The 17178-nt window shown below is 38.7% G+C and overlaps 1 protein-coding gene across 1 annotated transcript in view; it reads left to right on the top strand.

The window, feature by feature from the left end:
• LOC127579975 (beta-2-glycoprotein 1-like) overlaps positions 1 to 17178 on the top strand; it is a 41091-nt gene that overhangs the window by 6417 nt on the left and 17496 nt on the right. Inside the window, exons 2-3 of the mRNA XM_052033084.1 lie at positions 6650 to 6823; positions 10160 to 10256. Coding sequence (XP_051889044.1) covers positions 6650 to 6823; positions 10160 to 10256 — 271 coding nt within the window. The remainder of the gene's footprint in view (positions 1 to 6649; positions 6824 to 10159; positions 10257 to 17178) is intronic.

The following is a 17178-nucleotide window of genomic DNA, read 5'->3' as shown; positions in this document are numbered from 1 at the left end:
GTCCCTGGTTCTCAGGTTCCAATGGAGAAGTCACAGTTAACACTGCCAGAATTGTCCCCATAAAATTGAACAATGCTCTTGTATCTGCATTTTGAGCTAGACCAATCTCTTTTACATTATTCAGTGTCATTTTACAAATATACAAATTAAGAGCTGAATTGGCCACTCAGCCCTTCAAGGTAACCTCCCCCCACCCCCACGCCTTGCTTATCAAGAATCTATGTGACTCAGCATTAAAAATATTGTAAGACTATGCTGCATTTTGAGAGATTCAGACATATGAAAGAAAAAAATGACATGTCTGTCTTGAAATGTGACCCCTTATTTTTAAACAGAGGTCTCCAGTTCTAGATCCTCCCATAAGAGGAAACATCCTCACCATATCCATCCTGTCAAGACACCTCAGCATTTTACCTAGTTGTCCCTCTCAGTCTTATGATCTCCAGCAGATATAAGCCTAACCTGTTCAACTTCTCCTCATGAGTCTGCCTTCCCATTCTATTACAATGGCAATTCTACTTGCCTTTTTAAAAACACAACTTGCAGTATTAAGGAATTTGGCCTGTATTCGATCTGCAGTTAATCCACACCTTATTGTCTCCTACTGTTTGGCCAGGAACATTGCAAAGTTTTAATATGTTGCTAAGTTCTCAAACTTACAATGTAATCATCTCTTGTGTCTCCAATATAATCACTGATTGTCTCCTCTAGGATCTGATTATATTAGGAGCTCTGAAATATTTCAGACAGTGCAGGATTGAAGTGTGATTTTAATTTTTTTGATTCTTTCATTATGTGGAGCAGCAACAGTACTACATCATGCCATGTTAGCTCGTGTCTTGTACGTGTCTGAACCCACTTCTACTCCTAGAGTGGCCTCCTTTCACTCATGATCATCGTAATTTGTTCATTAGAATACTCATTGTAACTTCTGCAACTTTTCTGCCTTTGAAGAACATACCTAATCATTCAAGATCAACACTGAACACCTCCTGCACTCGTCATACTTATCAACGTTCCCAATGTACGCTCTTTATGACAATTCAGCCCTCTTGTCCTGAGCCATATATGGTATTTATCACTTTAGCACTTGAGGGGTTCATGCTTCCATTTTGCTGGCACTTTCTTGTAGTTGCAGATCTCCTCTCTAGCAATTTGAACCCGTAGTATGAACGAGTAGCATCCTCGTTGCTAGCGTAGAGTATTGGACATCATTAAGCTGGAAAGGGTGCAGAAAAAGTTCATGAGGATGTTACTGGAACTGGAGGGCTTGAATTATAAGGAGAGGCTAGATAGGCTGGGACATTTTTCCTTGGAGTGTAGGAGGCTGAGGGATGAATTTGTAGAAGTATATAGAATCATGAGGGGCACAGATAAGGTGGATAGTCACAGTCTTTTTCCCAGGGTAGGGGAATCTAAAACTAGAGGCCGTAGGTTTAAGATGAGAGAGGAAAGATTTAAAGGGAACCTGGGGGGAAACCTCTTCACGCAGATCATGGTGGGTGTATGGAACAAGCTGTAGGTACAATTACAGGCAGGTACAATTACAACTTTTAAAAGACATTTGGACAGATACATGGATAAGAAAGGTTTAGAGGGTTATGGGCCAAATGCAGGCAAATGACTGTGCTTGGATAGACACACTGGTCAGCATGGATGAGTTGGGCCAAAGGGCCTGTTTCTGTGCTGTATAACTCTAATGACTCTATGACACTGTACTGTGGGTTACAACAACAACTCACAGACTTAGACCATCAAGAAAAGATGTCTTTCTTTGTGGCAGTTGATTCTCAATTGATCTGAAGTAAGGCACATACAGTATTGCAAAAGGTAACTACGTGAAATTGCTTCCCATCCCCAATTTTCAACAGTTACACATAACATCAAATGCACATGAGCCACATATATATGTTGACCACTCCTCCATCAATTTCTCTTTACATCACCATCCCAACCCACCCCATCCATACTTCTCAAGACACTGAATGATATCTGGATTGTGGGTTCCCTGGAACCAGACACCTGACTGGACTGATTTTAAACAAATCCAAGTCTAGGTAATAACTATCATTTAGGCTAATTGTCCACATCATAGAGTAGCAGAGTCTGCCAAACTCTGGTCTTCACCTAATCTCTACATTAGAATTTATAACCACATTGGGACTGTGTTACCTGACTAGCAATCCACAGGTCTGGGTAAAAGATCTAGAGCCATCAATTCAAATCCTACAAAGGCAGCCAGAAAATTAAATTATCTAAATTATTTACAATAAAAAGATTGTCCTAATGGTGCTGACCATGCAACTAGCATAGATATGAAAAGCCAACCAGCCCACAAATGTCCTTTTGGAAAGGAAATGTACCTGCCATAACAATTTGAATGATTCTTTACTGCCCTCTGAAATGCCCACCAAACTCACTCCAAGGGCAGGAAGGAATGCCAGCAACAGACCCAGCCTGTGAATGAATTTAAAAAAGCACCATACCATGGTGTTGGCTGGATAGTGATCGAGGTTGCCACAATCCAAGGGTACTGAGGCTAATTATAATGATCCCCAATGCTGCTATCCAGAGTTAAAATAAATTCAGTACAAATTTAGGATTAAACTATCTTGGTGTGTATGGCTCATATTCTGACCAGCTCAACCAGCTTCACTTTAACCATTTGGCATAGCTCACTCCACAGATTACATCTTATGAATTTTTGGGCAAATAAAAAATAACAAACCACACAAAGACCCTTTGGATCATAAGAAGAGGAGGAGAAATTCTGTCCCTCAAGCCTGTTCTGCCATTCAAAGAGATGAAGAGATTCTAAACATAATGTTCTTTTTCATGATTATTTTCTGATCCTGTTACATGACATTTCAATGATTGATGTACATGGACTCCAAGACTCCATTGTTTCTAGCTTTTCAACATTTACAAAATACCCAGATCTAACTGTGTTTGTCTAAAGTGGAAGAGTTCACACTTACCTGCACTGAAATCCATTTGTCACAATTTTGCCCACTTAATCTCCTCATAACTTAATGCTTCCATCTGTTTACAATGTCCTGTCTTCCCATTCTGGACATTAATTTGTTAATAAATACAGAGAAAAGTTGCAGAACCACAGTAGTCACATCCTACTGACTTGCTCATCATCCTTGCTTTGTCACCTAATCCTCAACCAGTTAACTGACTGGACAGGAGGAATCTTGTAGGATGACAGGATGATAGCAGCAGCATTTTGTAACACGTCAGAAAAGCTGTGAAGTCCAACTAATGACAGCAGGAAATCAGAGTAAAAGAAAATTAACCTTAAATTTATTTAAGGAAATATTTCTTTATCGCAACTGTACTTGTCCAATGGACAGAATTCATATCTTAAATCATTAGGTGCATCCTGCACTTAGTTTTAATACTGAGATGGGCCTATATATTGTCTAATAGGAATCTAATGCCTATTACGGGGCTGCAGCTATTCTTGTACTGTAAAAATGTGTTTGAGAATTTTCTTTCATAGAGTCATATGAACATACAGCAAGTAAGGAGAACCGAGAGTTCATTACATCCATACTGGCCAAAAAAGACTAATCCCACTCTTGGTTTTGTGTGTCCTTATGGATTTCACAATGTCCAGTGCTTGTCAAGGTACCATTTAAATGTGGTGAGAGTTTCTTCTCCACCATCCTTTCAGATAGTGTGTTACGGACCCTCCTGGGTGAAAAAACTTCCCTCAGTTGCACCTACAACCTGAAATCTATCCTGCCTAATTATTGATCCCTTTGCAAAATGAATTGCCCTTCCTGTTCACCCTATCTGGTCTTCTCTAAATTTGAAGCACATTGATTGAATCTTTCCTCATTCTGGACAATATACAATATATGTGTTCGGTTCATTTGGGTTGGCTATATATTCCACAAAACCATTTGTGTTCTGGTTGGGTTGTGTCATGCTGGGCCAGCTCAGTTCTTTACCAGGTCAGTTTGGCTTGGTGCAAGTGGGTGATGGCTGTGTTGGACAGATACTCAACCAGAGAGCACAAGTGGGACAACCTGGGATTGGAGGGTGATCTTGAGGTGTTAATTTCAAGTTAGAGGAACTGTGTGGCACTAAGCAAGCAGGTAAATGGGGAAATATTGCCCAGTGTCTTAAGCATCTGTTTCAAGGTGGCCTGAACATCAGTACAGGATGTGATATTCAGCAGGGAACAGTTCCAGGCTTGAGACATGCATGTTAGGCATCAGCTTCACCGGGGTAATATAATAATATATTTATTTATTAGTCACATGTACATCAAAACACATAGTAAAATGCGTCTTTTTGCGTTAACAACCAACACAATCTGAGAATGTGTTGGGGTCAGCCCACAAGTGTCGCCACGCTTGCATAGCATGGTCGGGCAATGGCATTTGCCCGTAAATGATGGACGAGGGACATCTCCTGAGCTTGAAGTTCCTTCTGCGAGCAGACCTCCACTAGGAACACCCTTGTAAACCTCCTTCATGTTCTCTCTTGTGCTATTTCAACGAATTTAAATGGGGGCAATCACAGGGTAGTGATTGCTGCTGGAAGGAATGGCCACACCAACACTGCCTAACTGCCTTCACATTTCACAGTATTCATCAGAAGCATATTTCAAGGCACACTAGGAGAACTTCAGGAAAGGTCACTGCTCTTGTGACATTTATTGGTAAATGTTAGAAATGTAATAGGTCAAATTGTAGCACATTTTCTACTGTTTGTAAATTAATCTCTGCTGGGACGGTATTTCAAAATACAGATGAAGTTCAACAAAATCCCACAGAATATAGATCTGTGCAACCGAAAACAGCTTTACTGACCTAGAGTACTGGCCTCTTGATTTCATCTTTAATTTACTTTACTGCTTAAACCTCATGCAATGTAAAGAACTGGAACTGGAAACAGTGAGAAACAAGACATTTATTTCATGGAAGAAAATGCATCCAAAATGAAAAGGGAGGGCATGAGGAGAGAGAGAGATAAATAAACAGGGAAACAGATGTAAGGGGAAGAAATAACATGGACTAGAGAGAGAAAAAAATCATCCTGGGAAAGAAATAACTAACAAGGAAAAGAAGCTGAGGAAAATGGGAAGTGATATAATAGAATAAATAGCTAGCAAGAGGCCATTTAGTAAGCCTTTCACCATTCATCTGATTCCATAAGAAATAGGAGCAGAAACAAGATATTCAGTCCCTTGACTCAATTAATTAATATTTCTCACCCTCAACTCCACTTTGCTGCCTGATCTCCATATCATCAGATCACCAAAATGTTCAAAATTCTTTCATCCTCGCCCTTTGTTCAATGACTGAGCATCTACAGCCCTTTGGGGTAGAGAATTCTAAAGGTTCACAACTCTCCAAGTGAAGACATATCATCTCTTTTGGTCTTAAATGATGGGCCATTTATTGTGCCTTTGGAGTGCTCTCTTATCTCAGGCTGTTTTTGTAACATCTCCCCAACAGTTATGTGGATACAGGGTATGCCAGCTTTCTATACTGTGAGTTCAGGGGTGGGTCAGTTATGTGTGGGGGTTGAATTATCATTTGAATGTTCCTGACAGAAGAATTGGACAGGGCACCCAGTGCTTGGAACTGAGGACCTTTCCCATTCAAGGAAGGTCCCAGATATGGACAAAGTACTTCCTGGCTTGGTGCCATAAAATGATGATCTGATGGGGTATCAACTTGCAGAGTTTTAGATGTCTGACAGGCTTCCATTTATCTGATGGAGTGCAACTGGTCATTGTTGAACGGTACAGAGAAGGACCCAAAGTTTGCTTCATTTAATTGCTGAGTTGTAGTGCTTCTGCATCAGAGAATTCTGTGTACAGCCTCAATCCAGAATGTCAGCACATAATTCGCAGAAAACATTCATTAGAATCCATTCAAGGATGAGAGATTACCATTATGCACATAGAATGGAGAAGCTGTGATTATTCTCACTGGGGAAAATAAATAAAACAACTGGACAAATATTCGAAGGTAAAAGATTTCTGGAGATATGAGGAGAAAGGTAGGAATGAGACCGACTGGATTGTTCGACAAAGAGCCAACATAATCTCAATGGGCCAAATGGCCTTGTTCTATGTTGCAATGATTCCATGAATCAATAAATTTAAGATTTTACAACCTTGCAACATTGTCCTGAGGGAAGGGAATCGTGCATTGTACAAAGTAGATAAGCTGTGAATTCAAGGGATCACTTGGTGAGCCAGTCAGACTCAAGTGTTTACATAGTGTGTGCGCGCGTATCTGTGTACTCCATGGTGGGGTGAGTTGTGCTTGTGGAGACAGGATTATTGATTAGGAACATTGAATTGGGAGACCCTGGTGAATGACAAATTGGTTGATCTGCTGAATTTTCAAGTACCACTTTTTTACTGTTATTGGTAGTCTTATTCAATCATCAGAATAAATCAGTTGGAAGAATCCAAGCTTTTAATGTAGTGTCAGGTGAATGGGCTCGAATGTGCAGAATGGTCTTCCCTTATTGCATTCTCCTGTTTCCTTTTAGTTAGTGATGTATGATGTGGGGTAGGAGGGAGTGGGAAGGGCAACTTGAAAGGGAGAAAATGTATGGAAAAGAAATAAATATATTACAGAGAAAATCATGATGATTCCCTCCTTCTCTGTAGCATGTGGCGGACCACCAGAGCTCAACAATGCACACGTTGTGAATGGAAAGAAAGTCTATGAACCTGGTGAAGAAGTGGTATATTCCTGTAACCCCGGGTATGCAGGACATGGCTACAACAAGCTTGTCTGTCCAAAGGCTGGTATTTGGAACAGGCCCAAACTTCACTGTGAACGTAAGTGCACAAAAAAAACTAAACTGTGAACAATTTATTCTACAACTGCAATTCTTTCTGAGGTCAGGCAGCTTCTTCTTTGCTGAAGCTTGAGGGACAGCACCTCATCTTTCAGTAAAGTGCTTCACAGCCTTCTGGACTCAACACTGACCACCATGCCCATTTCTTGGGCAGTGGTGGGGGTTGGAGGGTGGTTGGGTAACAATAATAAAATGTGGCAGATGCTGGAAATCCGAAACAAAAGCAATAAATGCTGGAAACACTCAGCAAGCCAAACAGTATCAATGGGAAGAAAAGCAGAGTTGACATTTGACGTCAAGGACCCTTCATCAGAACTGGAAAAGTGTAAAAACAACTGTGATTTAAGTTCCCGGGGGAGGGTGGGGTACCTGAGAGAACAGAGACAATACTGTGATAGGGCGCTGACCAAGTGATAATTACTTTAAAAACCAGCAATTAGGTACAGGAAAGAAAATAAGAAACAAAATGAAACTGAAAGGTACAGCTGCATCTGTGCAGAGACAAGAAAGGATGGATACCTGAAATTGTTAAATGTAATATTTAATATTGAGGGCTGCAACATGCTGAAACAGAAGATGTGTGCTGTTTCCCAGGCTGACATTGAGCATCACTGGAACAATGTAGGAAGCCAGAGACAGAGAGGTTAGAGTGGGACTGAGAATTAAAGTGACAGGTGACAGGAAGCTCACCATCATCCTTGCACACTGAACAGATATGTTCTGCAAAGCAGCTACCCAATCGGTGTTTGGTTTCCCCTGCACAGAGGAGACCACATTGTAAGCACAGCATGCAATACATTAAATTGGCAGTGCAAGTGAGTTGCTGCTTAACCACTTCCTCAGTTCAGGAACAATCAGGGATGGACTCTTTGGGTCTCTGGATGGGGTGAATGGAAGAGGTCAAAGTGCAGCTGTTGCATCTATTGTGGTTACACGGGAAAGGGCTGTGAGAAGGGGAACAATAAGTGAAACAGAACAGTCCCTTCAGTATGCTGAAAGGGGAGAGGAAGAGACAATGTGTCCAGTGGTGGAATCTATGGAGGAATCATTCAATGTGGAAGCAAGTGGAATGGAAGGTGAAGATCAAGGAAGCCTATCCCTGTTCTGGTTGGGAGGAAGGGGTGAGGAGTACAGAAATAGAAATGAATCGGTTCAGAACCCTGTCAACCATGGCAGAGAGTATGCCCCAGTTAAGGAAAAGGAAGACAAAAACACTGGCATGTAAAAGGGTTCTGCTGCTGCTGTTTACACCTTGCCTAGACCAAACTTTTGTTCTTTCTTCACCCACTAAACCCACTGCTACTTTGCATCATCATTCCTTTTACCATTTCATTTCTTGCCCTCCACACTATCACAAAACTTCCTTTGTGTTTTCTCCTCCTCTTCCCTCACCTGGACATTTGTATCTCTAACTTGTTCCAGTTCTGATCAAAGTTCATCAACTTGTTTTTCTCTCTCTTCACAGAAACCTTTAACATGCTGATTATTCACATCATTTACCTTAGGTTTCCAGCATCTGCAGTATTTAGCTTCAATTTTCGAAGTGACGCATTTGGGTGAATCTTGCAGGATGCCAACATGCCTGGAGAATCAGGTCAAATACATCTGCAGACAGTGTCTACAGTTCCAAAGTCAAAGTTATTGAGCTTTGAAGAATGGCCTGAAGATTCACCAAAACATAGCAGAGAGGTTTCAGGAACACCCGTCCTAACTGTGGGTACCACTCAACCACAGAACACGATGGCAGGCAAAAGACTCGAAGCAGGTGACTCCCCATCCAAACAGGATAAGGAGCAGGAATGAACTGTTCCCGAATGAACCAGCCTGAACAAATAATGAGTTATCCCATAACAAAGACTTGTGGGAACAGAACCATGTATAAGGAAGGGCTTGGTAACATAAAACAATAATTGCCCCAAGAGAGAGAGTTGAATGCATGTATAATGTGGTAACCAGAGATACAACAATGAGAGAAGTAACTAATCTTTTTTTCTTCATTTATTCATTAGATATGAGCTTCCCAAACTGCCCTTAGCAATTTCAGGGAGCAAATAAGAGTCAACCACTGAGAGTGCTGTGGCCCTGCACTCACAACTGGCTAAAGAACATTAGTTAATGAGATAGGTGTTAAGAACAGTCCAGAAGTTCTGTAGTTTCATGGTTTCTATTATGATTACAAACTTCTTATTTTATTAACTGGATTTAAATTCCCTGTTGTGGAATCTAAATCTCCAAATCATTCGTCAAGGCCAATAGATTGCTAACACTATACTACCACTTGCCGTGGCTAAAGCCCACATTCCATTGCCACAGATGTTAAACCTGAATGATAGGGTCTTTCCTAGATGTCATGTAAAGAATATAGAGAAGCACATGCTGCCAGAATGGTAGAAGATCAAACAGCTTGGAAGGAAAGAAAAATGTGAATATATTTGTGTGAGGAAGTGAGATTGAAAGTGGGATGACAAAAATAAAACAGGAGGTGGCTAAACAAAGGAACACAGTTTTGAAAAACCAGTGGACAAAACCAAGGGAAGTAAGCAAATTAGTGAGCAAGATTCATGAAGTATTAAAGCAATAAATGATAGAGGAATAAACATACAATTAAAAGATAATCTAAACAGAATAATTCAAGTCAAGTTTATTGTCATATGCACAAGTACAGTAAGTTACAGGTACAATGAAAAACTTGCTTGCAGCAGCATGAAAGGCCCATAGGTTCAGACAACACACAGAACATGAATATATATACATCATACATAAAGTATACCAGACAATGAAGAAAAAAATAATTTATGGTCAAGTTATTTCTGGTTCATGGGATGCAGCCAATATTGTTAATAGTCACATTTATTGTCTATCCCTAACTACCCCTGAACAGAGGAAAAGGTTAAGACCACGTATATGTGGCTCCAGACTTGGCTACATTGGTGGATCTGGAGTTACATGTAGAAAAGTGTCAATTTAGGATTGCAGATTTCTTTCCCTGAGGACATTAGTAACTAGATGGACTTTTAGGACAATCTGACAGATTCATGGTCTCCAACAAGGCACCTTAACCTAATCTTTAAAGTCACCTTCATAACCCTTGAAGTCAGTAAGTTAGGAGATAATTCATTGTATATCAGTACACATGGTTTCAACAAATCTGTAGATCAAAACATTTCATTGTTAGGGCAGCTTAACTGAATTGCAGAATTAAACTCATATCCAGGAATCAATTATCCTGTAAGAGTTCAACAACCAGATTGGTTGGTTTTATAAAATGAAAAGATTGTTAAATAATTCAGAGCTATGTATTTTCTTCCCCTAAAAGCAAGGTCTTGTCCAGTTCCAAAAATGCTGGAAAATGGAGAAATGCATGCAACGGAGTTCAAGCTTGGGAAACAGGTTTACTACCATTGCAATGAAGGGTAGGTACTATGCAGAGAATGCATAACAATTTAATGATAATCATAGAATCTTCCTAATCTATTCAGCTCATAGAGTCCACAATGGCCAACCAAAGGCTTTTGAGTTTAATCTCATTTCCTAGTGTTTCTTTTGCAACCTTATACTACACATCAAGTTATTTTTAAAACATGACGACAGATTCTGCCTTTACCACCTTTTCGGGCAGTGAGAACCAGACTTTTTTTGTACTCTTTGGATGTAATGGAAAGTCAACTTCCCCTAATCCTTCCATTATCTATCACTTTATAGTTTTTTTTTAATGTTTCTTGCTAGTTTAATCTCATATTCCATTTTCTAAATCAATTTCTTGGTCAACCTTTGCTGAATTCTAAAACACTCCCAATCCTCAGGTTTACAACCTTTACTGACAATGTTACAAGCTTTTTCCTTGGACTTTAATACTATCTATAATTTCTCCTGAAATCCATGGTTGGATGTGTTCTTGTGCCCTAAAGATATGTATCATTTTGCAACTCAAGTAATATTTATTTTAATGACTGCCCAGTATTTATTTTAATACTGTCATACTTTAATGTGGTTTTCCAATCATCAAAATTAAAAAAAAATGCAGATGGTTTAAATCTGTGATAAGAACAGAAAATGTTGGAAAAACAGCATAGAAAAGGAGCACAGGAGGTGTAGGTTACTTGAAGTTGATAAATTCAATGTTCACAGTTACCTTGACTACACCTCCTTCTACTCTGTCTCCTGAAAGGATGCCATCCCTTTTCCAGCATTTTCTGTTTTCATATCATAACCAATAAGCCCCTCATTTCTTCATAGTTCCCTTCGTTTAAATAGGTTTCAGACTGAACAATGCCACTTTCGCTGTCACCAAGCTGCTGGACTGACATCAGCAGTTGGGAAAATGCTGGTATCTTAAAGGATGTGATAAGAAAACACTTAGAAAATAACAATCTGATTGAACAACATCAATGCAGATTTATGAGAAAGAAATCATGTTTGATTCATCTATTGGAGTTCTTTGAGGATGTGTCTAGTAGAGTTGATGAGGGGGAAATCAGTGCATGTGGTGTATTAGGATTTTCAGAAAGCTTTAGAGTAATCAAAGAGTTGGTGAACTTGTTCACACGGAATCAGGGTACTACACTTGCATGGACTGAACATTGATTCGCAGGAAAAAAGAGAAGGAATAAGAGTAATCAAAGAGTTGGTGAACTTGTTCACACGGAATCAGGGTACTACACTTGCATGGACTGAACATTGGTTCGCAGGAAAAAAGAGAAGGAATAATGGGGTCTTTCCCAGTTTGGCTGTGACTAGTGGTAAGTGGTCGGTCGTTTAGGACTGAGCTGAGGAGACAATTCTTCACTCAGAGGGTGATAAATCTTTGGAATTATCTGCCTCAAAATGCTGTGAAGCCTCAGTCATTGATTACACTCGAAGCAGAGGTCAATAGATTTCTGGATATTAAAGGAATCAGTGGATGATGAGCAGAAAATCAGTCATAATCACACTGAATAGCAGAGCAGGCTTGGAGAACTGAAGGCCACTCCTATTTATTTCCTGAACTGAAGACCACTCCTCTTATTTATTACGTTCTTATGCTCTTAAATCTATGTCCCCAGTTACTGACCTCTCTGCTAAGGGAACTAGGACCTTCCCATCAATTAAGTCACCTATAACCACTTGGTTAAAAGAACTGTAATTTTAACAATGTTCTTTTTCTTCTGGATCATTCTCTCTGCAAGTTAACCTCTAACCCATGTCATGTACTTTGCATAAAATCGTTGACGTCTTTCTGTTTAGAATAGATACTACTAGTAAAAAGAAACTAAAATCATGATTTAGATTAGGACCTCAAATCTGGGCATCCATTTCTGACATTTAGTGCAGTCTCACAGCTTCTCTAAAAAGTTGCATCAAATGACTCATTCCTGAACTAACAATTGGACATTTATTAAATTGCAACTGTTCATTCATCTCATCCTTTTTCAGACTGATGAAAAGATTCGTCTCCTGAGTCTACACCCCTGAATTTTATTGATGAAATGGCCTTTTCTCCCTATTTTTAGCACTAGCTATTCCATTGATGAAACTGTGAGTCAGTGAGTAGGCAAACAAGAAGGCAACTTCAATCAATATGTAATAGAAAAGCACAAGTTAATGTATAGCTATTTCATTCAATTCTATTTATAACTATGTGACAATTTCATAAATGACTGAAATGCAATTTCAGAAAGGTAATGCTCAAGGTCCCTATTTATACATAACATTTTCAAAATTACTATACAAAGCACATGCCCCATGACATTACAAGATCATTGGATTCCAGATTTGAATCTCTAATGAACAAACTGGTTGCTGGTCTTGGTCTTTTCAGCAAGACATTAAGAACCCCCAGACCAAATTCTTTTTTGATGTTTACAATGTTCAACAATGAGATTTGCAGAGTTCATTAAGTTGAAGACAAACAGCATATATTTGGAAATAAATCAAAGGTGTATGAGCCATGACTTTAATATTTTGAATAAGAGCATTTAGATTTATATACCTCCAGCAGTCTGCTGATTGGCACATTAATCTAAAGGTTATACATAGATGTCTGGAGAGCTATTTGTATGTTGCATACTACTCACCTGCCAGACAGCTTTTTGAAGTCCGTAGCACAGAGGGACTATTTTCACCCATAGTATGTGTGCAGGTTCTCTGCTGAGATATTAAAAGAAATAACCCTAATTTCTCCCACAATTCTATTGTGCCGAATTCTCCTAGTGGAGCATTGCTTCTGTGAGAGGACAGGAAAGAAGGGAATCCAGGGTATCAGTCTGACCTGTTCTGCAATCCTACTACCAACAACTTCCATGGCAACACCCAGCATGTGTAATAAATGCACTTAATGTTTGATATTTGGCCAATCTGGGGGACGTTTTCCGAGGTAGCTTTATGTGCCTCATTATCTGTTTGATCCCTTTTATTTTCTATCATTTCTTGATTTAGAAGTGCTGCATTATCCCTGCAGTTGCAGGAATACGTAAAGCAAAAAGAATGGAGATTCCCTCCTGCATCATATTTAGAACGAGCAACAGTGATAGCAAAAGCATTTTGCAGTGATGCTATTGTTGAACAACATATGGAGTCCCAGTGCCCAAAACTCACCAATCCTATTAGAATGGAGCATATTAGATATGAATGACCTGTACTGTTAAGTATCTGGTTCGCACAGTTACAAGATCAATTTTCATATTTCTCTTTCCCAACACCTCAACTCTACCCCAAATCCATTGTCCTGGCACTGGATGAAACAGAGTGTAATCCAAAGTATGAAAGCCCATTGACTGTACAAATGTGGTTGGCTCTCAGTTCATTAGCACATTTCAGTTGTATGCTGGGTCTAAGTCCACCTCTTGTCAAATTATTAGCTGGTTGCTAGCTTTAGAACCTTATGGTTGCTGTTCAGGAACCAGCTCCAAAGTTAATGGCTCAAACATATGAAGCATCTCCAGGCACAGGAGAAACATCAAGGCCACTCACATTTTTGTAAGCCTAGACCACTGTCTTCATATCCAGACCCAAGCACTGAAGCTCAGGACAGCTAATGATGTACATTTAACATGTAGTCACTGTTGCACCCAGCAAGGTCCCAAATACAGCAAAGTGACTAGGATCACATAATATGTTTTAAAAATATTTACTGTTGATAAAAATTGACCAGGAAACTGGAGATAAGTGATCACAGGATCTTTAAAGTTCATCTTCAATACCTTCATCAGTGCAACATTCTCTCAGTACTGTCCTGAAGTGTAAACCTCAACTTTTCTTCTCAGTTTTCTTGTCTAAGTTCCCAATTCAGATGCTAGGGTGCTATCTATTGAGCCATGATTTACACAAATGAGGCAAGAAGACTGCAAAGTCATACTGCAGCCCATTTCCATGTCTTGCCTTATAGGGCTGTCACCCTCCTTCTTGACATTAGGGCATGGGGAATGAACCTTCCTGGGTTCCACTGACAGGACAGTTGATCCCCAGATCTGCAGCAGTTAGTTTATTTTTTATGTAAGCACAGATATTCCCCAATTATCTGTTTTCTATGTGCAATGTTTATACTGACAATATAATTAGCAAATCCATGTTTTTAGAAATACATCAAGTATTTCCTACAGCCCACACATTTTAGAAATCAAATTGGTTTTGTGCAATATAGAGGAAAACATTGAAAGGACTAACGAGGCAAAATAAATCTCTCTGAAGAATTTCTTACTAATGAGATTACCCACAAGACCCTGTTCCAACCTACATCATATCAGTATCTAATGTTATTTAATGTTCATGTTATTTTGAATGCATTCTACTGATCAGTAGAACCTTGTGATTTAGGTGGGAGTAATACTGGGATTTATTTCATAGGGAAACATTTGATGGCCTAAATGGGTGATTCATACAACAATAATGCTGAAAATAGGGTCATAATAAAAATTACAAAATTGGGACATTTTTGATGTTAACAATTGATACCGTGGTTTGCTGCCCTTTAACAGCGTTAAAACTTGACTGCTTATTTCATAGCCCAAATATCCTCATCATAGCATACCCTCCCACTCATTTTTGTTGCATCAGCCAATGGGATACTTTAAACCTTGCCACATCCTCCAAATCATTAAAATAGATAGCAATAAAAGGACCAAGGTCTGATCCTTAGGACATTCCACTGGCTATGCCTTTCCAGTCGGAAAAGACCGACTTATTCCAACACTCCGTCTTTAATCTGTCTTTAATTCCAAAACCGGTCTTTAATCTGTGTTAGCACACTTCCTCCAACACCAGGAGCTCTTATCTTATTCACTAGCCTTTTACATGGCACCTTATTGGATACCTTCTGGAAGTTCAAACACACTCTATTCATATACCATTTGCCCTCTATTGTGAAGAGGATTTTTATTGTAAGTTATTTATGAAGATTGCAAGTTGCAGCCTTTTGATCCTTTTTCTCAAAAAGACATTACAATGAGCTGTGCAAGCTGATGATGCAATACAAATGTAATGTGCAAAATATGATGGGGAATGAAACTTGGGCTAGGGTGATTCATGACAGGATGTACTTGGCTCAATTTAAGTTTAGTTTGAGGCCATCTCAGTTTATAATGTAGACTTGCTTGTGGGCCAGTGACTGTATGTTGAAAAGCAAATTTTCACTGAATAACAGCAAAAACTTGCAATTTTAAAGTGCCTTTAATGTAGCAAAACACCCCAATGCATTCACAGGGGGTTATCAACATAATTTTACCCTGTGTCATATGAGGAGATATTTGGTCTCACATTCATAAGATTGATCAAAGGAACAGGTTTTAAAGGAAGAATGAGTAATGAGACGGACATGTTCAGGGAGAGAATTCAAAAACCTGCTGTTTGCCTTGGTTGCTCTTAATGGTGGAGCAATTACATTTCAGGATTGTCAAGTGATCAGAAATAGAGGAACAGATGTTTCTGAGAAGTAGTCGGGTTAGAGGAGATTACAGAGGTTGGGAGAGACAAAGCCAAGTAGGGATTTGAAAGCAAGGAAAATAATTTTAGAAGAGTTGATTAACCAAGAAACAGCATGGTTCAGCAACATGGAACGTGACTCTGATTGGGGCAGCAGGGTTTTGGAAGGTTTATGGAAAGACAAACAAGTCTAGTCATAAGAATTTGTGAAGTTCCTAAGCCCTTTATTATTTGATATTGCTTTAGAACCTTTGGCTATTGCATTCGGGATTCTTCAAATATATGTGGTATTACTTGTGGACAGAAGATTCATAAGATACCTCTTTACGCAGATGACCTGTTACTTTATATTTCTAATCTGGAGGAATCTATCCCCGCAGTACTATCACTATTAGATCAGTTTAGTGTTTTTACTGTCTATAGATTAAATTTTAACAAGAATGAACTTTTTCCATTAAATATGCAAATCCCAATTTATAGCCAATTACCTTTTAGATTGGTAACTGACTATTTTATGTATTTAGGTGTTAAAATTACTAAGAGACATAAGGACTTATTTAAAGCTAATCTACTGCCTTTAATTGACCATGTTAAACAATTATTTACGAAATGGTCCCCACTGTCTCTATCATTGGTAGGCTGAATTAATGCAGTTAAGATGAATATTTTACCAAAATTTTTATATTTATTTCAAGCGATTCCAACTTTTGTTCCGAAATCCTTTTTTTGACACTATTGATTCTAAAATTCTTTCATATATTTGGCAGAATAAAAACCCAAGGCTAAGTAAGAAATATTTACAAAAACTAAAAAAGGATGGTGCTATGGCCTTGCCTAACTTTAGATTATATTATTGAGCAATCAATATTAGATATTTAAATTTTTGGATACAAGGTTCAGATGTAATTCAACGCCCCAAATGGGTACACCTTGAGTCCCAATCAGTACTTGAATTTTCATTAGTTTCTATTTTAGGAGCTCCACTCCCTTTTGCACTTACCAAATTAAGTAAACATATGATCAACCCAATTGTTAAACATACAATATGAATATGGTTTCAATTTTGTAAATTTTTTGGATTGAATATATTTAATCTATCAAGTCCCAATCAATCTAATTTTTTCTTTCATCCATCCAGAGTTGACTCAGCTTTTTCCATATGGAAAAGGAAGGGAATAGTATGTTTTCGTGATTTATTCATTGATAACTGTTTTTCATCTTTTGAACAATTGTCTAACAAATACAATTTGCCTAGATCACACTTTTTTTGATATTTGAAAATTAGAAATTTTTTAAAAGCTACTACACCCTCTTTTCCCACACCTTAAAAAACTGAAATTACGGAAAAATTTTTTGGTTTTAATCCTTGTCAGAAGGACTTGATAGCAATAATTTATGATTTAATTATGAAAATTCGTTCAGAACCACTGGACAAAATTA

This window comes from Pristis pectinata, chromosome 18 (assembly GCF_009764475.1).
Source record: "Pristis pectinata isolate sPriPec2 chromosome 18, sPriPec2.1.pri, whole genome shotgun sequence".
Lineage (NCBI taxonomy): Eukaryota > Metazoa > Chordata > Chondrichthyes > Rhinopristiformes > Pristidae > Pristis > Pristis pectinata.
The sequence above is the reverse complement of the archived record's forward strand: the minus strand, read 5'-3'. Positions and strand labels throughout refer to the sequence as shown.